Source organism: Protopterus annectens, chromosome 4.part0, assembly GCF_019279795.1.
Source record: "Protopterus annectens isolate FY-2018-M chromosome 4.part0, PAN1.0, whole genome shotgun sequence".
NCBI lineage: Eukaryota > Metazoa > Chordata > Ceratodontiformes > Protopteridae > Protopterus > Protopterus annectens.
Genome location: NC_056733.1, coordinates 462,848,080 through 462,875,522, shown reverse-complemented (window position 1 = coordinate 462,875,522; position 27,443 = coordinate 462,848,080). Strand labels below are relative to the sequence as shown.

At 41.0% G+C, this 27,443-nt stretch overlaps 1 protein-coding gene across 1 annotated transcript in view; it reads left to right on the top strand.

The window, feature by feature from the left end:
- The window catches only part of NAA25 (N-alpha-acetyltransferase 25, NatB auxiliary subunit), a 3,186,723-nt gene that overhangs the window by 2,894,588 nt on the left and 264,692 nt on the right, over window positions 1-27,443 (top strand). Inside the window, exon 20 of the mRNA XM_044069750.1 lies at window positions 13,538-13,603. Within this exon, the coding sequence (XP_043925685.1) occupies window positions 13,538-13,603 (66 nt within the window). The remainder of the gene's footprint in view (window positions 1-13,537; window positions 13,604-27,443) is intronic.

Here is a 27,443-nt window from a genome sequence, read left to right as displayed (position 1 = left end):
TCAAAGCAGTCTTGCTTACCAGTAGACCTGCAACCTTATCTTCCTTACAGAGATGAGATTTTGTCAGACAATGGTATCGTCATGAAAGGTCTAAAAGTGATTGTTCCAAAGTCCTTGCAACAAGAGTATATTACCATTTTGCATCTTGACCACCCAGGAGCAGATTCTACCAAAAGAAGGGCGAGAGAAGTAGTATTTTGACCTTCTGTGTCACAGCCAAAAACAAAAAAATGGAGCCAGCAAATGGTGATGGAAAATATTTTTGTATTGAAATTAAGGCATCACAGCAAATACAAACATACCGGTTTCGGCTGGTAGATTACACAGCCTTCATCAGTGTATTCAAAAGTAATAGTATTTACAAGCTGTTTAAATATACAGACAAAGGATATCATTGGTGGAATAGTTATAAATATTCATTAAGCCCGGGGGAGAAAAGCCCACCCAACTTGATAATCCACTTTTTTTCTTTACAGTTTAAAATGCCATGCCAACCAGCTTTGTTTCTCCGATCACCCTGAATTACATCAATAATAGTAAACGAAAATATTGCAGATGGATGTGTCAACTGGTGCTTATATAAAGCATTAGTCATCTTTTTTAGTTTAATGTTACTGTAATGTTCTGAAATTCGTAACCTGATGCACCTCGAGGTTTGTCCAATGTAGAATGCACCACATTTGCATGTGGCCATATAAATGGCCCAATCACTACTACAATTACCGAAAATATTTATGTCAAAAACCACAGGACATTGAGAGAGAGAGAGAGAGAGTACTTTCATCTTTCTCTGTATGTAATCTAAGCCACATCAACAGAAAGAACCACTTCAGCTAAACCAGATTTCTGAACTACCTTGATCGACAGTAGCTGCAGACATTTTTGAGTGGAATGGTCAACATTAATTGGTGTTAGTAGACTCTTATTCAAATTGGTTTGAGATTGACCTACTTCCTAATCTAGCATCCAGTACTGCCATTACTAAGTTGAAGTGTCATTTTGCAGTCCATTGTAGTCCGCACAAAGTTATTTCTGACAGTGGTACACAGTTTACAAGCCAGCAGTTCAAAAAATTTGCTGAAGAGTAGTAAAAACCAGAGCTGTACTTGTAACTGCTAAAGACATCCCAGGTCAGAAGAGAGAAAAGTGACTAAAACTCCTGAGCGCACCACCACAGACACACACTGTCCAGAATAAAAACTCTTTAATGAAAGGCACGATGAAATAAAAACAAAAATAAAACTGTGCACAAGCAGAAGCCTCCTTAGTACTTTTTTATTCATGTTACAAGTAGTGAAGTACCCACAGTCTAATGATTTAGCAGAACGTGCACTTCAAAGTGCGAAATAGTTACTAGAGAAGTCAAAACGAGAGAAAATTGATGTTTTCCTGAATCTCAGAAATATTCCTTGTGATAAACATCTTGGTTCACCTGCACAGAGACTTCTGTCGAGACAAACCAGAACCACGTTACCAATCAGCAGTAATCTATTGGTTCCAAGTGTCAAGAACCACAGATCAGTGAAAGCCAGAAGTTTTATTGTGATAAGACCGGCAAACCACTCAATCCATTACGAGAAGGGGAGATGGTGAGGATGCAGATGTCCAAAGCTTTTGATTGGATTGGAATTGTGGAGAGTTCAAGTTCAGAGCCAGGGTCGTACATTGTGGAATCACAAGGAGTTGAGTTTAAGCAGGTTTGGAAAATTTGGTCCCAGTGTCTGAGCCTCTATTGCGTATCATACCTGCGAAAGACTCTAAATTTCAGAGTGAGTTATCCTGCGTTCCAGTTCCAGAGGATGTTCCAGTAAATATCCCCGTTCCTGAGAAGATTCCCAAAACTCCTGAAACTGTTTGTTCACCGATGACTGTCCCTGTTGCTAAACCCAGTTCTAATTGCTATATCACTAGATCAGGTCGCATTTCCAGACCATGTTCCAGATACATGGCAACTTGGACACAAGAGTGGTCTGTTTCTTATTGTCTATGCAATTGCATGTCTTTTTCAAATGTCACTTTATTGTGGGCAATTTATTAAAGAGGGGAGATGTAGATCGATATGTGCGTATACCTTTAAGAAGCTTTCCATGGGCTTGCACATGTGTATAAATACTGAGCACGTGCGAGCGTGACTGCCATTTTGTAATAAGCTGTTGATATGCAAGCATGTATGTCTGTGCAGTCTGTCAATTAATCAGTTTGTTTATATTTTGTATTACTGCTATCCATCCTGATGTTTCTGTGTAATAAAGCGTATAAACGAACTACCCTGCCTGTTCATCTTCAATAGTAAACTAAAATGAGCGACATCTATGACAGGCACTATACAATTCTTTTCCCGATTATTACTTTTGGAGTCCCTTTATTAATCTGTATTATTACACCTCCCCTTTTCCTTTGTCCCTGATATTCTTCTGAGTGTCCAACCTGTAATTGTTTCTTTGTCAAATTCACATTGTCATCTCTATCCAAATGTGTTTCCTGCAACATTGCTAGTTGCACGTCACATTTCTTAATATAGTTTGCATCTATATTACAACATTGAAGCTTTAGTTAATCGAATAACTAAAGCTTGATCTTGTAATATCAACAGATAAAATTGTCGAACGGCTGATTCAACCAAGGAAAACACTTCCCTTGGCCAAATAAAAAAAAAAAAAATTATATCCAAAATCAAGTGGTGGGCTTCGACCCCCACACCCCACCCTACCTAAATATACCAACTCCGACATCGCTCCAAATTGGAGAAACGGGCACACTCCACAGAACGGCCAAGGGAAGTGTTTCCCTGGGTTAAATCGGCCATTCGACAATTTACGGTTTCGATATTACAAGTTCGAGCTTTACTTATTCAATTAAGTAAAGCTTCGAACTTGTAATAGAAAACCTATAATTCAGTGGTCTTTGCATTTTGTCTATACCTGTAAGGCCATTTACATTCCTTGATAATCTGGACAGAGTAACCGTGGTGTTAGCAAGCTATTACTCCCACCAATTATACATGAGAGCAAATTTGAATGTGTATTCTCAACATTTGGTTTACATCCACATGCTAATACTTGGCAGGCTGATCTTTTAAGCAGTTGCTTCTAATTTTCATTTAAATATCTCATATTTTTCAAGATTTTTTTGATTCAATGAAAGCACTCAAAACAAACAATACATTTTCAGAATCCCCCGTACCTTTTTAACTTGGAACAAACAAAGAACTATGCACATTTTCAGCAAATGAAGTTTAGTTGTCCAGATAAGAGCAGTTACCCCAAATAAATGGGTATACCCACAGGCACTGCCTAATCTAAAATCAAGATTACCCATGCTGAAGTGCATGTTATAGCATGCGTTCCCTGTTATATTGATTGCTGTATGTATTTTCTTATCTCTGTTCCCCTCCCAGATGTGAAACACAGCTTGCATGCTTTCAGTAAACATTAATTTTCAGCCTTAAGAAAAAGTACACTGGCAACTTTTAAATAAACTAACTTGTGCATTGTTCTATTTAATACACTGAAGTATTAAGACTGCTGGAGAGCCTTACTACTGCTTTATTCACTTCCCACTACTTCAGACTTTATTTTTCACAGAACTGCTTCCCACTGTACCTTTAAATATTAAATTCTGTCAGCTCAGAGTGCTCATAACTCAAGTGATTGACTGTACTTGCAGACAGTTCCTGTTCAAGTAAAAGCATTCGGCAATGAAAAAGAAAACGGCTGATAACTTTCCAGAAGCATGAAAGTATCATTGTAAATTTTACTAGAACACAGTGTATGGACTTGCATGACTAACCTCTTGCACCTACAGACGTCTAGTATCCCACTGAGAGTATTCACTAATGAGGAAAAAAAAAAGCTAATAACTTTGCGGGTGCAAAAAGAAGCCTGCCATTTTAACGCAATTCATAATTTTGCCTAGTTTTTTAAAATCATTTTGTTTAAAAAAAGTCTACAGCGTAAACCAAGGACAGTAATTGGGACAGCCACTCTTGTTATAAAAAAAAAAAAAAAAAAGTGAAAATTACATATATTACATATATTAGTCCACTTCCACCCCACCCCTATGTCAGCAACCCAGGATCACATTATATTAACTTTAGCATGCTTCTGATCAGGCTTTATGTTCATCGTACAGCTAAAAAAAAGTACTTTTAACATCTTTAACATGTACAGCAATCATTAATAAGACTCCCCCACCTCACATTTATAATATCCCTGACTATATTTATTTTACATTTTTTACTGGGAATGTCCAACTGGGCCAATGGCCCATTTTCAGCAGAGGCCCTGGGAGAAAAGCTGCATAGAGCAAAACTTACAGAAAAGAAATACTGTTTAGCAATAGTCAGAAATAAAAACATTAAGAATTTGTAAAAAGGAGTATATAACAGATTACATAATACATAGTGTACAATTCAGTATACATAATGCATATAATGCAATTCAAGTATAAGAAATGACATTAATAAAAACTGGAAAAAAAATAGTAATATGAACTGTAGTCATGAGGAAAGAGTTAATATGAGTGACAGGGAAATAGAGTTGGATTGAACGTGGGTTAGGATAAAAGTATAGGGGTAAAACTGAACAGAGTAAATTAGGAAAGTGTTAGAGGTTGAGAGAGACATTTCAGCCTGGTTTGGTACAGGAGCAAAGCCATTTGTTGGTTAGGTGTTTTTCTAAGTAATAGTTTGAATTTACAAGTGTTTGAAGAATGTAATATTGCTTGTGATAAGGAATTCTATAAATTAGATACTTTGAGAGTGGGGAAATCTCTGTAGCTGCTATTGAATTTGGTTACATTTAGTAGTTTTTTGTTGGAAGACCATCGTGATTGGGGACAAGAGAAGTGAACTAGGTGTTTGAGAGAAAGGCAGTTGTTTGGATGGTGGAAGATGGTATAACTAAAATTTAATTGGTTAAAGGATATTAGATTGGGAAGTTCAAGCCATTTTAGTAAGTGTAGACCAGTGTAATGGTGGAATCTGTATGGAAGGTTAGAGGGGAATCTTGCTATTTTATTATAACAGGACTTAAGTTTGTTAAAGTAATTTTTTCTAAGATTTGTGAAAAGTGGGGAAGTGTATAATAGAGTGGAAAGAAGGCGAGTTCTGGATATGGCCTTTCTGCTGGAGTCAGTCAGGTAGGGCTTGATCTGTAGAGTAGCCAAGCTTGATGTGCACCTTTTTGATAGTTATTGCAAGGTGCTTGTCAAATGTAAGGCTGTGTATGGTCACTCCTAGGTGCTTGGCCTGCTTCCACTAGTTCTATTATAGTGTTATTAGAGGAAGAGGTCGTGAAGAGGGCAGGTGGTCTTCTAGTTTGTTACTGGTAAAGAGCATGAGTTTGGTTTTAGAGGAGCTTAGCTTATTTGTGAAAATAGTAAGAAGTAGTGGACCAAGTATGGATCCTTGAGGTACAGTGATGGGTAAAAGAGAAGATAGTTCATTATGCCATTTTACAGCCTGTTGACAGTCAGATAAATAATTTAGAATCCAAGAGAGTGTAGATTGGGATAAGTTTAAAAAGGCTAACTGGTTCAAATGTTTCTGATGTGAAACTGTATCAAAAGCTTTTGACATGTCAAAGATGGAGGATACATGGATGCCGGTGTTTTTAAGTTGGTTGATAGAATTGGTAAAAATGACTAGCAGTGGTAGTACTGTGCTTGGGCCTAAAACCATGCTGAGATGGCGATAGAAGGTTGTTGTTTATCAGATGTTGGAGTAGTTATGTATGTATGCATTTTTTCCAAAATCTTTGGACAGGGGAAGAGAATGGCTGTTGGCCTTTAGTTACCGAGTTCTGTTAATGCACCACCTTTATGTAGAGGGATGATGAAAGAGATTTCCAAAGTTTTTGGTATATATTGTTCAGTAGTAGATCAGTTGATTAGGATGGCGATTGGGAGAGAGATTGCATCTGATGCTGTTTTGAGGGCTTCAGTAGGAAGTTGGTCTGCGGTGTTTGAGCAGGGCTTAAGTCTAGACAGTAGCTTCTTAATGGTGCTAGCCTGGATAGGTTTAATTAAGGAGGAGTTGAGGCTGTCAATAGTATGTGTAAGTAAAGATGGAGGGGTGTTACTGTTGTGTACCAGGGATAGGATAGAATTGATGAAGTAATCTCATAACCTTGAGAGGATCTTCTCAAGGTGTCTGGAAAAGAGATCTTTTGTTTGTGATGATTTGCTGTCCTTTAACCACCCCCCTAGGGATATACCATATAGCAGAATTGCTTGAGGAACGTGGAGAAAGGGAAGCTCCTTCTGTAGTCAGACAATATACTCACACTCGTATATGCTATGCAAAACTGCTTTGCAATATAACATGGTCTACGTTGTAAGAATTTTATATGAATATTGATGAGAACAAAAGCTGTTACTTAATTACTTATTCTTCCCCTTCATTGCCCTTCTAAACATTAATGACATAGAGTATATACTTTGCAATTCACACAAGTTTAACAAAGTCAGCAGAATTTATCTCTACCACTTTTTCTTCCAAAACCATATATTTCATATTTCTGTTCCTATATCCATTGGACTTTGATGCTTTAGTCTCACATTTATTCATTAATTTCAGTGTTGGTGGTCTTGATCACCTCCATCTCTAACAGGTCTGTGGTTCAAGTCAAAGGTAACCTTTATTCTTCTTGCCATTTCCTTTGCTTTTTGTGTACCTCAAGCATTTTACTTTGAAACATGTTAAATGAAGATACTGAGTTAGCATATTTTTACTGTCTTCTGAAAGTCCATAAAAATTTAATATATCCACCAGGAAAACCAATTGTGTCTGCTAGGAAATGCTTGTTGCACAATTTGGGGATAATATTACACAAATGTTTGTTGAAAGAAGTTGTGAATCTTCCTTCTTATATCAGGGATTCATTTGACTTTTTACAAAAAATAAAAGGAATGGGATGGAAAGAAAATATGTATTGGATACCTATTGATGTAAAGAGCTTGTATACTAATGTCAAACATGTGCATGGTATGGAAGCTCTTGGTATTTTTTTAGGTGACAGCCCATTAGCACATTATACCATGGATTTAGTTAAATTTAGTTTAGAAAATATTTTTTTTTGTTTTGAAGATACCTTGTACCATCAGTTACAAGGTATAGCCTGGGTGCTTCATTTGCATCCATGTATGCAAATTTGTTTATGGGTAGATTCGAATCAGATTACATATATACAAATTTATTTTTTCAGAAATATGCAAAGTTTTATGTCACATATACAGATGATTTGATTTTCTTGTGTGAAGGTGGCATATAACTGGTAACAGAATTTGTTGTACAATTACAAGTTAACAGATTTTGTATACAATTTGATGGACTGAGTTATGGCAATAAAATTTTGTTTCTTGACATTGCCCTAGAGGGTGTGTAGTATGTGAAGAAATTAAGACAAGCTTATATAGAAAATTTGGGGTGGTCAATCAATTTATGATGAGTGACAGTTGTCACCGCAAGCATACATTGAATTCCCTCCCCTATGGGGAATTTTTAAAAATTTCCAGAATATGCAACAAGGACTACAATTTTGAGGAAGAATTATTATGTACCGCAAATATGTTTGTGGAAAGAAGATATGATATATTGTGGAGCATAGTGTTAAAATAAGAGGTATATGATATGGCAACGGACATGAAAAAAATGGGGGGGTGCCTTATGTTGGCAACCAAGATAATATCAAAAGCTTGGAGAAAACTAATTTTTTTGTAGTTATGACCTATAAATATACTGAGTGAGAAAGTTAAGGAAGTAATTAAACACTACTGGAAGTTTTTGTCGAGATTTCATGAATTGAATGGACTCTTTGAACAAAATTTATTTTTTCTAATTTCAGAGTGTGAAAAGTTTACAGGATATGCTGGTGCATACCAAGTTCAAAAACCACAAGAGAGCTTGTTAATACAAGTTCATGTGAAAGGAATGAAACCATGTGGGAATTGCACAGCATGCAAATTTGTAGTAGCTACTTTTCCTAAAATTAATCAGATACATTTTCAAGCAGTAGGTAACTACCAGTGTACTACGGAGAGGGTAGTTTATGCTATAACATTTAGCTGTGGAAAGTATTACATAGGTCAAACTTAAACTAATGTTCAAGAATTGGTTAATTGAACACTTAAGAGATAATAGACTAGCAAAAGTGGAAAGTCCGTTGGCACAACATTATAAACATTTTCATAATAGCAGCCAATTTGGTTTAAAAGCCACTATTCTGGAACAAATGGCAAGTCATAATGAATTAGTTAAAAATAAATTATTGCACAAAGAAACATTATTTATTTTAAAATATGGCACTTTAATTCCACAGGGTCTGAATACAGACTGCTGTTGGAAATGTATTGTCTGATTTAATGCAGTGTTTCTTTAAGAAATAATTTAAAATAATGAATGTTAATTGTTTAATTAATGATTGAGGTAACTTTGGATATTTAGGCTTGTATTTTTTTCTAATGGTACTCCTTGAAGGCTTTTGTGAAGCCAAGGCACTAGGGTGCTCTTATTGGTGCTACTGACAGATTCCTTTTATTAAATTCCTTTTGGGCTTATACCTTGCTGTTTGTTGTACTTAATAAATTAAGAAAGTGTTAGAGGTTGCGAGAGACATTTCAGCCTGGTTTTGTACAGGAGCAAAGCCATTTGTTGGTTAGGTGTTTCCTAAGTAGTAGTTTGAATTTGGAAGTGTTTGAAGAATTTGGTATTGCTTCTGGTAAGGAATTCCATAATTTAGATACTTTGAGAGTGGGGAATCTCTGTTTGGATTTGGTTACTTTTAGTAGTTTTTTTGTTGGATGACTTTAGTGATCGGGGGGGACAAGAGGAGGTGTGAACTAGGTGTTTGAGAGAAGGGCAATCCTTTAACCATTCCCCCCTTAGGGATATACCATATAGTAGAATTGCTTGAGGAACGTGGAGAAAGGGAAGCTCCTTCTGTAGTCAAACAATACACTCATACTCATATATGCTATGCAAAACTGCTTTGCAATGTAACATGGTCTACGTTCTAAGAATTTTATATGAATATTAATAAGAACAAAAGCTGTTACTTAATTACTTATTCATCCCCTTCAGTGCCCTTCTAAACATTAATGACATAGAGTATATGCTTTGCAGTTCACACACAAGTTTAACAAAGTCAGCAGAATTTGTCTCTGCCACTTTTTCTTCCAAAACCATATATTTCAAATTTCTGTTCCTATATCCATTGGGCTTTGATCTCCCGTTTATTCATTAATTTCAATGTTGCTGGTCTTGATCACCTCCATCTCTAACACAGGTCTGCGGTTCAAGTCAAAGGTAATCTTTATTCTTCTTGCCATTTCCTTTGCTTTTTGTGTACCTCAAGCATTTTGCTTTGAAGCAATGTAAAAAGTTTCACTGTCAAAGTCTCACTATGGGATTTATTAGTAGGTTGAAAAGTAGGATCTATTGCTGCTTGCTGGCTCTCTCTTTTTTGGTTAAAGTTTGTCCTCCTTAGCTTGTTCTGCATCAAGAAAATGAAGTTGAACCTCCAAGAAAAAAAATATTCTGAAGACGGTAGATACGACGACTTGAACATCACACCTGCCCTTTCAGTATTCCCCAATTTCTGGGATAAACTTGCTTTATCTTCTGTCTCATGTACTCTGAATAATCATTTTCCACAAACACTCATCTCTGATTTTTAATACTTTTCCTTTTTGCAGCATTTTGTCAGTAACTTTCTCTGTTTACTAGTAGTGGTCTTGGCTGATGCACTGTGAAGCAGGTTTGGAGTGTAACATACAGTGTGCCCTTTCAATTAACAAGTCTTGCTGTGAAACATTAGTCCAGTTGCCTATTTGTACTTTCATAAAATTGATATAGTATGTGCCTGCCACTTTCTCCAGTGCAGCATTAAATCTGGTTTCCTCTGTGCATGCTGTCTCCTAACTCTGCACTTTATCTAAACATTTCTTCTTGAGAAACTTTATACTCTGCCAGCCTTTTCTTTAGTTGAACCTCAGCTTTTTTTTTTTTTTTTTGCAGTTTTATCAATACATCCAGATAGCCAGTTAAAGCATCATCTTTTTTTCCCATCCTTTATTTGCGTTGGTAGTGTTTCATTTATTTTAATTACTTCTGAAAACATTTAATTTATTTTTTCCTGTAAATTATTGGAAGCCACCTCCTGTACCAACCCACTGCAGGAATCTTCTCAGCCAGAGTTTCTGTTCTGTTTTTCAGGTTGATTTTTCTCTCAGGTTCTCCAGATTTCTTCTTTGCTGTTGTACAGGCAGTGTAATTACTAGCCAGTTACTGAATTTTAACCAGATTTATAGTTTCAGTCCCTCTCTCTTCTCAGTTTTTGTCTTTGCATTAGGAGAGGTGGTCAGTCTGTTCATTGTGGGGCCATCTTAGAGACCTTGTCAGAGGGTGTTCTTGAGGTTCTATGGAATATGTCTGTTGTGGTAGTAATGGAAAATTGGTATTATGAAGGAGACGAGAGAGAATAAAGTGGTAAACATTAAAATGTGAAATATTTGGGTGAAATGAGTGAATGTAGAGAGGAACCTCTTGAAGGAAAATTGAGAGTGGTGAGATTGAGAGGTGTGGAAATGGAATGATTGTTAAGAGGAGAATGAGTAGGGCAGTGAGGTAATGGTACTAATAGTTGTGCTGAAGGAAATGTGGAAAGAATGTAAACATGATGGTTGTATAATTGATAATGAGGGTGAAATGCAGTGCGGATGCGTGTGTAATATGGAAGATGACTATTAGGACGAATAAGGTTTGTGTGAGGAAGTTAAAAGGCAAGTATGCATTTTAAGGAGGAAGTGGTTTGTGTAAAGGGAAAGGAGCAAAGTGCAAACACTTTCCTACCCTGGACAGTGGAAGATAATCACGTGTTTATGTACCCTTTACATTGCTTTCCCAAGGTAAGAAATCAGTTAAGTTTCCCGTGCTTAAAGTTTGTGTAACAGGAGCAGTGAGTCTAACACATGCTTTGAAAGTACAAGGGATGGTTTTATTCCAGCAGAATGCAGTTACTGTAGTGCAGTTTTAAAGTAGTATAATTCTGCAAAACATTAGGAATCTGTAAGTTGTCCTCATACCCGTCAACCTCGTAGAGCAAGAAATCTGAACAAAGCCATACATAATGGGCAGACAAAGGCCCAAAAATAGGGACAATTTTTAAATGTTGCTCATACAAACTTAGAAAGTTGATAAAATAACAGGTTTTTGCATTCGCATGAAATTTCTGAAAGCTGTGAAGTCTGAAACTCAAATAACTTTCATTATTTTATGGCCTCAGTTCTCAATGACTTGCAAATGATTAGTCAGAAAACTGCAGTTATATGAGAAACACACCAAAAAATATGAAGCAAACGTCTGGACATTTTGCAGAAATATGCACAGCTGAGAGGTATGGTTGTTTTCATTCAGTTACATTTTATTCCTAGCAACCTGAGTGCAGGGTTGCTTGCAAGGGTGAAGGGAACAGTCCAAAGTGGGAGAAAATGACAAATTAATCATGTAATCACTGTTGTTAAAAGTTGTGAACTCAGTGTTATAGGAGGACACTGTGCTTTCACTAACAATAAGCACACTGACTGTTACATGTAGTACAGCAATTCACTATTTATGCGAATAATGCATAATCACAATGGTACATTCCAATGTCCCTGCTAAAATGTACCTGTGTGGCTAAGGATGTGAAAAACATATTCCTGTTTTTTCTTAAACAGAATGGAGGGAGGGTGTTTAAGATGGAGAGGCCCTTGTTGTTCAACTTAGTAATGGCGGTGAGCACACACTGTCATGTAACAGTGTGATAGGAACAGGGGAAGAAGGAATCGGAAAAAAAAGTATTTACTTAATGTCCCATTTTGACTTTTAACTCTGCTTTGAAACCATTTTTGAAATACAAGTAGAAAACAAAATATTGCTAGAACCTTTTTTGCACTGTATTTAAATTTAGTTTCCAGTAGATGTTAATTTTAGCTTGTTTTATTGGTCACTTTACACCAGATAATTATCTGGTATGGTTTCGAAGTATCTCATTCTTAGCTCTTTTATTTTGTGGTTTCCATGTATGTGGCAGTTTTTTAGCTGATTTAATTAACAATCGTTCAGAGAAAGTCATAGTTCACGTATCTCTATTCCATCTCTGTTGTATTTGTCTGTACCACATCCAGCATAACTGACCAAGTTCTTTGGAGTTCCACACTTAATAGTGTAGGGAAGGGATGTCATCTGTGCCCTTTTGGAGGCTTAAGGCAGGAAGTTTTAACAAAGAACTGAGAGTCTGAGACCAAATGTCTTGCTAGGTGATTTCATTAACGGCATCAGAGACTATCTTTATTAAGAAGCTTAACGCTGCCTTGATGTGGACTGGAATTTAATAGGTTCATAGATTTTGTACTAGGCTGATTGCCCTTGTGAGCCATTTTAAGCCTGTCCATTTACCCCATATGAGAAGCAAACCCTATACCTTGTGTCTGTAAGGTAAACACATTAATAATTCTGCTAACCTCCTATGTGTAACTAACAGATTAAGATATTCTTAAGTTTTTACCTTGCTGTTTTTCCTTGTGACTCCTGCATCAGTGGCATAGAGAGAGAAAGCCCTATGTGTGGCCAGGGTGACCTGAGTTAAAATAGGAGATCAGGTAATTTGACAGCACAAGCAATGAGGATGGGTGTGCTCATCCTGAGGTTTGATCCCCAGTGGTGGGTGCTGTGGACAAGAAGTGTGCACAGGGGGAGCAGAGCTATGGCTAAGTTGGCTGCAGAGGAATGGATAATATACTGTAGCAGTCCATTACATTCATGTGGGAGGGGAGTGAGAGACGATACTCTGGGCAGCAGTCTGATGCTGCCCCAAGAAGCCCTCAGTGTTATCACCAGCTCTCAACTTTGGTTGGCGTTAGTTTGGGGAGACTAAGTTGAGTTTGTTAAATGTGGTGCATGAGGAGGCCTTAAGATCAGCTGATGGGGAGGTTCAGAAAGCCACAGATGCCAAAAAAACTATTTTATATTTGTTTGTTGCGATAGTGAACATATTTTGATGCTTTCTTTATTCTTTCACTGATAGGTGGTTGAAGATATGGCAAATTGAAATTTTCTGTTTCATTTGTGTAGAGGCTCTTGTGCTTTATTTAGTCTATACTGTAGGTTCATTTGAAAATGTGATTCTCTTCTTTACCTTACTTACATTTTCTAGTTAAGAAAACATGAAAGTGATCTATGAATTGTGCTAACACTTTTAAACCAGTAAGTATCTAGCTGATTGTCATCACTTTTGAACTTCTTGTACTTCCTTACTGTTTTTAAGGTGTCTCGGTAAGGTGGAAACTTAAGATGTGTGTGCAGTCATGTATGTCTCTCTAGTTGAAAATGCCAATTTGATGTATAGTTAGTTGTATTGCTAAGCGGTTGCAGAAACCTAGAAACTGTAATTGCAATTTACATTTAGGTAAGAAAATATGAACGCAAATGGTTTCATGATATGAATGTATGTAAAAGAATTTAATCAAAAATACTTATGGTATAATTTTTTTGTTACAGAAGAGACTGTGGAAATCCAGGAGAGAATACGAGACAATTTTGCATCCTTATTACTGCAGCTAAAAGGTAACTGTTATGTGGTGAAATATGTCTAGATCTGTATATTAGAAAGATGCATGTACTTTTTCCCTTTGCGGTAATGGTACCACAACAATTACCGTATGCTGCAGTCGCATTTGAATACCGCAGGTTCTGCTTTTTGTATATGCTTAACTGTAAAACTTTGTCAGTCTCACTGAGTAGGTCTTTGTTAAACATTCCTACCATTGAGGGCATCGACAGTCCTGCTTTGGTAAAGCCTCATAGACTGCACTTAGAGCTTTCTCCTGACCATGCTTCCATAAGATCACCATCAAGAGAGTACCCTTTGTGAATTTTAAGCCCTAGTGTCTTCAGTACTTTTCATTTTATTAAGTTAAAAAAAGTTTATCCCTGATATTTTTCGTTGGTAAGAAAAAAGCATAGGTCTTGATGTGTTTTATCCATATTTCAGTTTGTTGCTGTATTCAGAGAGTGACTAGACTGGACAGCTTCACAGTGCATCTAATATGGTGGGCCATGATATCCTGAATTTGTAAGGACTTCAGTGGTTCTTTAGTATTATCTATATGAAGAATTCTATACGACTCCATAGAAAAGAACACAAATTATAATTCTGCTCCTGTTTGGGTTAAGTGCAGCATTTGTCTTTTTGGATCACCATAAACAGAAAAGGCACCATGCATGTCTTTTACTGGCCAAGAGAGAATCATTTCTGATTTGGATCCTCTTGACTGTGTCCATCCGAACGATCTTCAGAAAACCGTGCATAGTCGTTGCATTTCTTGGTGCTATCCCCAGATGTCTTTCATTACCTTTGAGGCAGAGTGATGGCATGTGTGGGCTGCAGTTAGGTGAATGGAAAAAAAATCCTTGTAGGAATAGCTGAGGCAGCAGTTGGATGTTCTTCATGTTTCACTGTTGCAGTCATTACATTTGGGTTATCTGCTTGCAGGTAGCTCTCAGTCGGCCTGATTAACAAAGTCTTGGGTCCTGCGTTGGTTGCTGTCCCTTCTTCCAGGACGTCAGGTCGTCAGGGGTATAAAACATGCAGCCGACACCATTACACCAGTCTTTCTTGCCTTGCGGTGCCCAAAGCAGAAGCAGTTCGCAAGTGCCGGTCATCCAACTCCCGAAATTTTCGTTTTAGAGTTTCAGAACCGAAGTCTTCAACTAAAGCTAAGTACCCCGTTGGGGAAACTTTTTCTTGCTCCTTACTGATGTCAGTAAAACTTGTGGAAAGCAAATACCTCATAAAGATTTTCATTCGTACTGTATTCCTTGCCTAGGCTCTGACCACGGCGTACCTTGCTGTCAGTTTTGTGCTTTATTTAATCAGTGCACTATCCGTCGTCGGTATATTTTCGCCTCTAAATATTTAGGTTCTAGGTTTAATTATCCAGAAATGTCATTGGTTAGCCATCAGACTACTGGGATTCGGAAAAAATGCAAAGATAAAGACAGAGACAGGCCATCAGGGTCCAAAACTGCCGACAACACTTCTCCTAAGCCAGTCGCCAGTTCACCAGTACTCAGTGAGGTGCTTTCGCAGCCCCTGATACCCACTACTTCTGCAGGCCTCTACTGAGACCCATTTGGAGTCCGGTATGCCGCGAGATGCTTCAACTATGGAAACCGCAGATGTCTGTACTTTGGATGGGTCCGGAGCCGCTGTGCAGGCACCTGCTTCTAAGGGTGTATTCAGGTCTACGGACTTCCATATTAAACCAACGCCTCCTTCTTTACTTAGGCCTAAATCTCGATCCATGCCTAAAAAAACTGACGCCCAGGCCACATGCTCAGGCCTCTATGCCTAAAAAACAAATGATAAGAATGGCTGAAGATCTAATAACTCTAATCAGGGGTAGCCAACCCCCCCCCCCCTACTAAGAGGCCTAGGACTGAAGTTGATTATGAATCTTCTGATCAGGATTCTGTTTTTTCTGATTCTTCTGATGATCTGGATTTGCCCTTATCTACTTATGAAGATTCTGATGCAGAGGTCACCATTCCCTCTGCTTCCCCTCCTGAAGATTTTTCTTTTGGGGAAACCTTACATACTCTTAGGGAGCATTTCCACTGGGAAAGCCAGGATTTTTCTGATTCAAAAAAGAGGCTTAGGGATTTCCTTCTCCTACCTCAGCATAGGCCTTTAGCTATTCCTCCTGTACTAGACATTGTTGATGCTTTTTCGGAATCTAGTTTGGCCCCTGATTCCCTGCCTCCTGCTCCCAGAAATCCTGACAGATACTACAGGGTCCTTGACTCCCACAAGTTCCTTTTTAAAAATCCTATTGCAGATCCAGAGACTAGTTCGCATTAAGGTGTCTACTGGTAAAAATCCTACCCCTTCTGATAAAGACTCCAAGACGCTGGATAGATGGGGTAGGAAGGTTTACACTTCTGCAACCTTGGCCATTAGGGCTTTAAACTGCCAGCTTCATATGTTAAAGTATCAGCAACATGTTATTGGACTGCTTAAACAGAAAATTATGTTGATTCCTGACTCTGTGGAAAATAAAGAATTACAGGATTTAATGCATTCTGCTGAACAAGTTGGAAAATATACTTTGCAATGTGGTTTTGATTCATTAGAGGCCTCTTGCAGGGCTGCTGTTACTGGGTCTGTGCTCAGAAGGCATGCTTGGCTTAAGCAGCAATCTTTGCCTGATCATGTTAAAGTTAAATTGCTAGATGCTCCTTTAAATCAGGACCTCCTGTTTGGCAACAAGGCTGAGGAAGTTCTTAAAAAGATGGAAGATGAAGCTAAATCTATGCAAACTGTTAAAGATTTTTTACAAGTTCAGCCTCCTAGATTTAGTAGGCACTGGCCCTCTAAGAATTGGTCCTTTCCAGCCCCTTCCAGGTCTTCTCAAGCCAAACCCAGACACAGCAAAAACCCCAGGTTTCAGTCCCAGGGGACACACAGAACTAAGCAGTGGGGGGCCTCCACTTCCAAATCTGGGAATAATAAGACTCCCCCCTATGGTAAACTGTTTTGATGACTTCCTTTTAAAATTTCCAAACACTTAACAACTGACTGCCCCTTTGGAGGGAAAGATTGATCTTCACGCAAAGAATTGGGAACTCATTACCTAGGACAAATGGATTTTATATATAGTGTCCCAGGGATACAGATTTCACTTCCACACGTTGCCAACACCAAGTGGGTGGCCGGACCTATGCCCAAATCAGTGGGCAGAGGCCCAAAAACAAGTACTTTCTCTCTTAAGCATGGGGGCTATTCAACTGGTACCAGAAGAGGAAAAGGGACAAGGTTTCTACTCGAGAGTTTTCCTAGTACCCAGAAAAGACAATTCATGACGTCCTATCCTGGACCTGTCTACTCTAAACACCTTTTTGGAGATTCCAAGCTTCAAGATGCTGACTCTTCACTAATTAATTCCTATGCTAGGCAAAGATGCCTGGTTGGCAACACTAGACTTAAAAAAAGCAAACCTGCACATCCCAATCAGGGAATCTTGCAAAAGATACCTACGCTTCAAAGCAGGCGACACGCACTCAGTTCTCTGCACTGCCCTTTGGCTTATCTACTGTGCCCAGGGTATTCACAAAGTGCTTAGCTCCAGTTATTGCATTTTGCAGGCAAAGAAGTATTCAAATATACCCATACCTGGACGATTGTGTAATTCAGGCAGAAAGCCAGGGCATACTTTTGAGTCATCTGGCCTTTGAACAAAAGGTTCTAACTTGTCTGGGGTACACCATAAACAAAAAGAAATCGCATCTGGTACCCTGTCAACAAATTATATTCCTGGGAACAAGCTTGAATGCAACTTCCCAGATGGCTTACCGCATGCCAGAGAAACAAATTCATTTGACAACCTACTTCAAACAAGTGGCCACAAAAACCCTGCTATCTGCAAGACAAATGCTGCAAGCCTTGGGGTTCATGGCCTCCTGCATACATATGAGGAAACTACAGTGGTATCTGAAAAGCCTATGGTGTCAACATTCTCAAGACCTAAAAACAATGATTCCTATCATACCTTGCCTACACCTAGAGTTCCTTTAGTGGGCAGATGCCTGCCACCAAAACAAGGGACTACCTTTCACACCACCCCCTGCCGCCCAAACCCTAACAGACGCATCAGACTATGCATGGGGGGGCTCACCTGGCAGGGAAGTGCATTCAGGGCAAATGGAACCCAAATCAAATGCACCTGCATATTAATCAAAAAGAAATGTTAGCGGTACAGAATGCTCTGACAGCCTTCAAGGACAACGCCACTGTTATGTGTTACATAAACAAGCAGGGGGGTACACATTCTTACCCCCCTCTGCAGACTAGCCATGGCATTGTGGAACACAGCCTTGAGCTAGCAAGTGCACCTATGAGCTCAATTCCTGCCAGGAAAATTAAATACACTGGCAGACGGACTAAGCAGAAACCTCATGGACCCACACGAGTGGAAATTGGAACCAAGGATTTTCAACATGTTGACAAGCAAATGGGGAGCCCAGATATAGACCCTGTTTGCCTTTCATCAGAAGTACCACTTGGACACATTTTGCACAAGGACTCCCCACAAAAAGCCTGGAAAGTGGATGCTCTGTCCTTCAGCTGAAAAAAACTACATCAGTCTATGCCTGCCCCCCTCTGCCTCTGCTCTCCAAAGTACTACTAAAAATCAAGCAGGGCAAACCAAGAATGATTTTGATTGCTCCAGTCTGGCCGCGCCAACAATGGTACCCCCTCCTGCGCAGTGGGTCACTGTTATCTCCATAGCACCTGCCTCAGACTCCTTCCCTGCTGTCTCAGCAGGAGAACCAGATTCTGCACCCTCAGCTTCTAACACTGAACCTTGCAGCCTGGCTAACTACTTAACCTCTCCTTTACCATCCCTCAGCAAACCTGTGATTGATATCATTTTAGAGGCAAAGGAGGCTTAGTACTAGAAAATCTTAGGCTGAAAAATGGAAAAGATTCCGTGCTTGGAACCAGTCTCAAGGGATGAGCACAGCAGTGCGCAATTTACCTCAGATTTTACAATACTTGACTGAGATGCTTCACAAGGGCTGTCTTTTTCCTCCATTAAAATCCACGCCTTAGCCATTTCAGCTCATTGTAACACAGAACCTCCCCTCTTCTCTCATCACTGCTCAAGCAGATCCTCAGAGGGGCCAAAAATTTAAGACCACCCAGGAGAGCTCCAACCCCAGCCTGGGACCTTAACTTTGTCTTGGAGAAACTCACTCTACCTCCTTTCGAGCCAGCTGCTACTGCAGACTTAAAATAAACAGCTTTCCTTTTAACAATCACTTCAGCTAGAAGGGTATCTGAATTACAGGCCCTTTTGGCAGTGAAGCCTTTCATCATCTTTTATGCAGACAGGGTGTCCCTCAGAACCAGTCCATCCTTCATGCCCCAGGTGGTATCCAGTGTGGCTCTTAATCAGTCCATTCATTTGCCAACCTTCTTTCCCATTCCACAGAATAAAGGGGAACGGATACTGTGTATTCCTTAGATGTGCACAGACAACTTAGATTCTACTTGGACAGGACTAAACCTCAAAGGAAATCTGAACAACTGTTGGTGGCATTTGCAGCAGGGGCAGAGAGGAAGGCTGTTTCAAAGCAAACCATGTCTAAATGGATAAGCCATTGCATTCATTTCTGCTATAAGCACCATGGAAAACCTATCCCCCAGGTAATCAGACCTCACTCCACCAGGGCTGCATCTACCTCTGCAGCCTTTCTCAGAGCCCAGGGGCATCCTAGAAGCTGCTACCTGGAGTTTTGTACATACTTTCACCAAGCATGATCATTTGCCAATTTTCTCTAAATCCAGAGCCGGCTTTGCCCACTGCAGTCTTGCAGGGCCTTATAGCTGGCCCTAATTCTATCTAAATTCCTCCTCCCAACCATAGCTTTGGGAATCTTCGCAAATGTAATGACTGCAACAGTGAAACACGAAGAGCATAATACAGTTGTGTACACTTACCGTAAATGTAGATGTTCGAGTGTATTCACTGTTGCAGTCCTGGTTACCCTCCCTCCAGCCCCCTAACTTCTTTTGGCTATACCTCTACTTTCCTTTACTATGCTTAAAAGCCTTTTTGTTGTAGGTATATCTTTGTACCTTTATATTTACTTGCTTCCCATTAGGGGGGCACCCAACATCTGGGGCAAGAAAAACTGATGTAATGGTGTCGGCTGCATGTTTTATATCCCTAACGACCTAACGTCATGGAAGAAGGGACAGCAACCGACGCAGGACCCAAGACTTTGTTAATCAGGCCGACTGAGGGCTACCTGCAAGCAGATAACCCAAATGTAATGACTGCAACAGTGCATACACTCGAACATCTACATTTATGGTAAGTGTACACAACTGTACTTTCTTTGCTGAGCTTGTTGAAATTTCTGTAAAAAATACCATCTTTTCTGAAGTTTGAGTGGATGAACTATAATATTTAAGAAGCATTTGAATGTGTTGGCTGTTTAAATTGTTTATATTATTTTAGAATGAAAAATATTGGAGAGCTTCTCATTCCATGAGAAACTTAACCAATCATAATTCTCAGCAGTAAGCTATGCCTAAGTTTTGGTACATGTTTGTCTCAGACAGAGTGAAAGTTAAGCTAATTTTTTAATTTTTTGTTTTGCTGTTATAACCTTCTCTGCTTCAGGCCAGGTCCTTGGAGTCTTCTGCGAGCAGGTGAGCTTCCAAGCCCCCTCAATAGCATCCTCATCTTGGTCAATGTCCTTCTACGTCACAGTTGCAGTCTTAGTAACTCATGAGATCTCCTGCCAAGGATAGCCATATGTTCACCCAGTATACCAAAACCTTTAATTCTTACCAACATTGAATGTCAGATGTATGCTCCCTGCATCAGCTTAAGGTGCAGTGGTGACATACGGATTCTCCAGACTCAGAACACCTTTGTTGGCAGTCTGATCACCATAGCTGAACATCGGTCAGAATATTGTTTGTTGTGCTGGTTGTACCGAGACTCTTTAAGATAAGTACCTATTGGGGTTCCTTTTCTTTTCTTTTACATTATATTTTGAGCATACTTGTCATCCAAGAAAGGAAAATGTCCATGTGGGAGGCAGATTCCCCATAAGGATCATTACAACCACCATCTTGTTTAGGTGCTTCTCACGACCACACTCAGTGTTCTGTTTGTCAGGTGTTTGTGTTGAAGACTGTTCACAGCCATCTGTCTTCAATTTCCATTTATCTTGAGAACCAACGTCTCCCACTGCTTAAGAAAAAAAGACGAGATGTTCAGCCTCCACTACACATCTCTCTTGAGGTGGATGATACCCCTGAATAATGCCTGGTGTTGACGTCTGTTCCCTCTGAGATGGCCCTGTCGGAGGCCGACATGGAACTGGCATCTCACACATCCTCCGAGGCTTTGCAAATGACATCAGAGGATGTGGAAAGGGAACCATGTCTGTAACTGAGGAGTCTAGGGAGAGTCCTCCGATATTGAGGTGGAAGTTCCTAGTACCCTGATTAATTTAAGGTAGGGTCCTGAGTCTTCATGGTTGATTAAAGATGATGTTCCTCTTAAAAAGAGACCAAAGGCTAAGCATACTTCCCCAGTTCCAAGGATCCTCAAAAGTGGCAGGATTTTACATAGGGCTTGTTTAATTCCCTGATGGCTTTGAGACCACCTTCAGGAGTTTCCGTTTTTATCCCTCCTTGGTCTTCTAACCTGTAGTGAGGAATCAGACTCTGATAAAGGTTCCTCTGCCTATTCCTTCCAGGTGCCATCACCTTTAGATTATGGCTGTGAAGAGGAGTCCTGAAGTCTTAACTCCTCTTTGGAAGAATTGTCCTTTGGGGATACAGTGGTTCACATGATGTGGCATTTTAAGTAGGACTGCTCCCACGTTTCTGATATCTAGAAAAGGTATTATGAGTTGTTGCAGATGGATGCCCCTAAGACGCCTGTTGTTCCCCTGTCTTGGCTGCTCTGCTGGATACTTCAGCAGCAGCTTCTTTGACTTCTGATTCCCAATCTTCTAACCCCTAAGAAGCCTGACCATTTTTGTAAGGTGCCTGAGGCTTTAAATTTAGTGTTTTTGTTTCTGCTGATAAGCCTTACCAATTGTTGCCTTCTTCCGAGCTTTTTCCCTTTGGCAAGGACAGTTGAGCTATGGAGAGGCTGTGGAAGAAGGTCTATACTCCTGCCACTCTGGCATTTTATGCTATAAACTATCAAACTCACATGACTAGGTACATTTTATCTCTCTCTTTTTTTTTTTTTTTTTTTTTTTTTATTGAGGGTTCTGTATGACGTGCCTGATTCCAAAGCCAAGTCCACTGTCTCTTTCCTTGGTGGCATCCACTTCTCAGCTCATCACTCCAAGTGTAGCTACGATGCTGCTGATGCAACATCTAGAGATGCTGCCTCAGGCTGTCATGAGCCATTTTTCTTGGCTTTGTTTTCAGGCTTTGCCTGATATTAAGGCTAAGCTTCTTGATGGCTCCCTCTGATAGACAAAATGTCTTTGGTACTCCAGTGGATGATTTATTTAACACCAAGGAAAGGTCATGAAGGGCCTTAAGCAGATTTTTCTCTCCCATTCCTAAGTTTCAGAAGAGATGTCCTATTCCCATGTTGCAGTATTCTGCATATGGGTTTACTCCTCTTGTCTCACGTACGTACGGCCAGTATACAAAAGTTTTCAGTCCCTCTTATATGTGTGTGTGACATCTGACATGGCTGAGGGAACGAGGGCCATAAAAGTGACGTCGGTATGCACCAGCCCTCAGAACTTCTCAGCCATATTAAAACAATAAACTTGTTTTAAAAAAGAACTTCTCAGCCATCAGTCTTATGCCAGGTGCTACTGCTACCACTGACATTGGATTCGAATAAATAAGATAAGCACCCAGTTGGGGATCTTTTCAGGCCTTCCTTTTAAAATTGTATTGCTGTTCATGTCATCCAGAAAGGCTAAGTGTCAGTGTGGCTTCCAGATCCCTCACAAGGATGCCCATGATAAGTGCCTTTTCTGTTTGGGATGGTCGCACTACCACAAGGCCTGCCCCATTTGCCAGGCGTTTGTACTTAAGACACTATGTAGCCTCTTGCACACGTTAAACCTTTACTTGGAAAACCAGAGCCTTAAGCAGATTACTTTAGGGATCGGAGGCTCCTCAGACATTCCTTCGGAACTGCCAAAAAAGGCCAAGACACTACGGTCTTCATCTACCACTGAGCCTCTTCCGTCCAATCCTCAGCCTGTAGCAGACATCGGCCTGGTAGAAGTCTCTGGATTCGCCGCATCGGATAGAGCAGGTACCTCCATGGATGCAGCACAATCCCTCCGTGAGAGCATGTCCACTGAGGCTGCACCAGTTTCTGATGCCGGGGGGATCCAGTGTTCTCTGAAGGCCCGTCTGATCCCTCCGACCTTTTAAAGTCTCCAGATTCCAGGCATCAGGCATCTACTAGGCCCCTTAAAAGAAGGGAAAAAGGAAAGCATATTTCTCCCTCTCCTGAAAGCATGCCTGATTGGCAGGCTTTTAGTCAAAGCCTTTTTAATGCTTTCATAGCCTTGAGGCCTACTTCCAATATTAGTGCTTCCACATCCTCCCCACTCCCGAGTCCTAGACCTCAGACCCTATCACTAGGGAAGAGGAAGACGTCTCTGATTCCTCAGAGGAGTCACTATCTTATACTAAACAGATTTCTTCCCCTTTGGGCTCCCCAGAGGAAGAATCAGTTGATCCTGACTCCCCAGCAGAAGACTTGACATTTGGAGAAACCATCTCCAGGATGAAGGAACACGTCAAATGGGAATCCTCTGAAATGACAGAGATCCAAAAAAAGATGATATGATCTCATTTAGATGGATTCCCCAAGCCCATCTGCAGTTCCATCTATCCTGCCTGCCTTTTTAGATGCCTTCTCCTCAGCATTTATTAACCCAGACTTCCATCCTCCTGCTCTATGCAGACCAGACAGACTTTGCAAGGTGTCTTGACACTGCTAAGCATCTGCTTAAGTGCCCACCTGCTGACCCAGCCACCATCTCCATCTCTGTGGACAAGGACTCTAAACTCCTGCCCACTACCGCTATTCTCCTGCTGACAAAGACGGCAAAACAATGGAAAGGCTGGGTAAAACGATTTATACTTCTACTACCTTGTCCTTCAGAGCGACAAATTACCAAACTCACATGGCCAAGTATGCCTTATTTCTCTTGGAATCTGCCATCAAACTCTTGCTGGATATTCCAGACTGCTCTGCCAAAGCATCACTGACCTCCCTCTTGGCTCTTTCTTCCCAGGTTACTAGACACTCCATAAAGTGCAGTTATAATGCTGCTGAATCCTTAGCCAGTTCAGAAGCATCAGCATCTGCCTTAGGCAGATACTCTTGGCTTCGTCTCCAACTCCTGCCTGATGATTTCATGGCAAAGCTTATTGATGGTCCCTTGGATAATACTGTATTGTTTGGCTCTAAGGTAGCAGACCTTTTCAAGTCACTCCAGCAAAAAGGTTAAGCAATGCATGACCTGAAACATTTGGTGGTTTCTCCTATTTCTAAGTTCCAAAGAAACTATCCAGCTAAAACTCAGTTTATTAGGAAGCACTCTTGTCCTGCTGCTAATTCAAGGCCTAGGAAGCCCACATGGAAAAAGCCACCTCCAGCTAGAGCATCTTCCTCCTCTAGCCCGAGACCGCCCTTTCAAGACAGGTCAGGTAGCATCTGACTACCTGCCACCCCTGCCTCCTTCACCCCCTCTTCCTATACCACTGTCAGCCCATTTCTCAGTGCCTTCCTATGTGGATCAACCTCGCCTCAGATAAGTGGGTCCTGTCCATACTACAGAACAGTTACTTCCATGTCCTGGATCACCCCTCCAAAAAGGAGAGGTATCCCACAACCTTCTACACAACAGTTGTACCTCTTGCAGCTGGTAGTGCAGATTCTGCTAGCTCAGGGCACCATTGAACCAGTCCCCTCAGCTGTAAAAGGAAGAAGATTGTACTCCAGGATCTTCCTGGTCCCTATGAAAAATGGACCCTGGAGACCTATATTAGACATATCCCACCTCAACCCTTTCTTAAAGGTTCCTACCTTCAGAATGCTGACCCTTCCAGCCCCATTCCCTCTCCTGATTCCCCAAGGGTTCATGGCAACATTAGACCTAAAGGATGCTTATCTCCACATCCCAATAAAACCGACTTACAGGAAATACCTGAGGGTTCTTAGTGGGCTCTTCTCACCTACAATTCTCTGCCTTGCCTTTTGGGCTCTCCACTGCACCCAGAATATTCAGAAAATGCTTAGCCCCAGTGATTGCTTATTGCAGGACAAAGGAGTACAGATATTCCCTTACCTGGATGATATGTTGATTCAGGCTGCCAGCCAAGAGAACACTCCAGCTGCACATCCACATTGTAGTGGCCCTTCTACAGTCACTGGGATTCCAGCAAAACCTCCCAAAATCCCATCTCCAACCAACCAAAGACATTGTCTTCTTTGGGTGCAGGTTACGCTCGGACCTCATGGAAGCACATCTACCACCCCTCAAAGTGAACTCATTGACAGAACATCTGCTTCTGGCCCTTCACTACACAGAGTTGAGAGCAAGGCAGTTCCTCAGTCTGTTGGGCTACATGGCAGCCACCATCCCCATGCTACCTTTAGCAAGACTGCATATGAGAACGTTGTGGTGGTATCTTCGATCAGTCTGGACACAACACTCCTGTTCTCTGGAGCACAGGGTGCTCCTTCTCCCTTGCCTGAAAAAGGAAATACAGTGGTGGTTGGCACAAGTGAACCACTACCCAGGTCTTTCCCTTCAACCACCTCAGCTCACACAGGTCAGGCACACAGACTCCTCAGACTTGGGCTAGGAAGCAACTCTGAGCCATTGAAGGGTGCAGGGACTGTGGCCAAATCTTTACAAACTGGAACACATCAATGCCCGAGAAATGAGGGCAATTCTTCTGCTCCTCCAGGCATTTCTACCTTTCCTTCAGCATGGCCCATTGAAGATTTACACAGACACCACCATTATGCTGTGGTATCTCAACAATCAGGGAGGGACCAAGTCTTACCTGCTCTGCAGACTAGTCCTTCTGGTACGGGAATATGCCACCTCACAGGGAATCCCTTTACAGGCAGCCTACATTCCTAACTCCCAGGCAGATTACCTGAGCAGAACCATGACAAACAACCATGAATGGATGCTTCACTTAGATGTCTTCTTGGATCTGATCCACAGGTGGGATATACCTCAAATAGCCCTGTTTGCCTCCTCCATCAACAGACAACTTCTGGCTTTTGCACCACGACACCAGAACCCCAGGCACTGGCAACAGATGCCTTCTCAATCTCCTGGAAGGGGAAATCTCTATATGCCTTCCCCCCTTCCTGCTAATTCAGAAAGTCCAACTGAAAATTCAGCAGGACACTCCAAAAATCTTGTTGGTGACTCCCTACTGGCCCAGACAGCACTGGTTCCTCTTACTTCTACAGTTGTCAAAGGGCGATCACCAAAAGTTTACCCCCCAGAGTGGACCTTCTCACACCACACAAGGGGTCACTGATTCACCCATAGTGGCAGCTTCTACACCTCACCCTGTGACTGATAGGATTCTGATCCCCTTCAGACACCTTTATAACGAGGACATTCTCAATGTCCTGCAGTAGGACAGGAAGCTAAATATAAGAAAATTCTACTTTTCTAAATGGAAAAAATTCACTTTTTGGTGTCATAAAAGACAGCTGGACCCGGTCTCTAGCGAACCACCTCTAGTCCTGTCTCATGTGCGAACTACTGCAGACTGGCTTGTCTTTTTAAACTATTAAAGCTCATCTATCTGATCCACCCTTAGCATCCAGGCTTCCTTCTAAGCCCTTCCTTATGTCAGACCTCCCAGGAAACCCTCCGCTCCTCCTTGGGATCTTAACTATGTGCTTGAAATGCTTACACCCCCCCCCCCTTTGAGCCAGCAGATAAAGCTTCTCTAAAACATTGCACATGGAAAACTGTACTGCTAGTAGCCCTGACCTCAGCCAGAAGCATATCAGAACTAGCCCTTATGGCTATTCCTCCCTTCCTAGTTTTTCACAAGGATAAGTTTATCCTTAGAACTAACCCATCCTTCATGGCCAAGGTGGTGAATGACCTGTCCCTTAACCAGGCCTTGCACTTACCTGTCTTTTTCCCTAACCTACAGGGGGACAGTAAGAGTACTACACTCCCTGGATGTGCATAGACAAATCAGGTTTTACCTGCATAAAACCAAGTCCATCAGACAGGCTGACCAACTCTTTGTATCCTTCCAACCTAGAGCCCTGGGGAAGGCAGTGTCCAAGCAGACCATCTCTACTTAGATCACGAAGGCCATCACCTTCTGCTACCAATTCCATGGTAAATCTCTGCAAGGTGCAGTTAAAGCACATTCCACCAGAGCTATGGCTTCTTCAGGAGCTTTCTTTAAGGGCCTGGACACCTCTTCTATCCTGGAGGCAGCTACTTGGTCTTCTGTTCACACCTTCACCAAACACTACAAACTTGACCACATCTCTAGATCCAGGGCAGGGTTTGCCAGGCTGTCCTTCACAGATTCCTGGAGTCTGCCTCTAGACCACCTCCCCAGTCACAGTGAGCTTTGGCACTCACCCATGTGCAGAATACTGCAACATGGGAATAGAAGGACATAAAAAAGTTGTGTAAAATCTTACCATAACCATAAATGTCCTTCTCCATGTAGCGGTATTCCTTACCATCCACCTTCCTCTCCTGTTAGGTTACATTTCCCTATCTGGGTGGCACTGGACTGGCATTGCCCTTTTAGGACTGGCTCTGACTGGGGCTTTCAGTTCTGAGGGCTGGTGCATGCCATCACTTTTATGGTCCT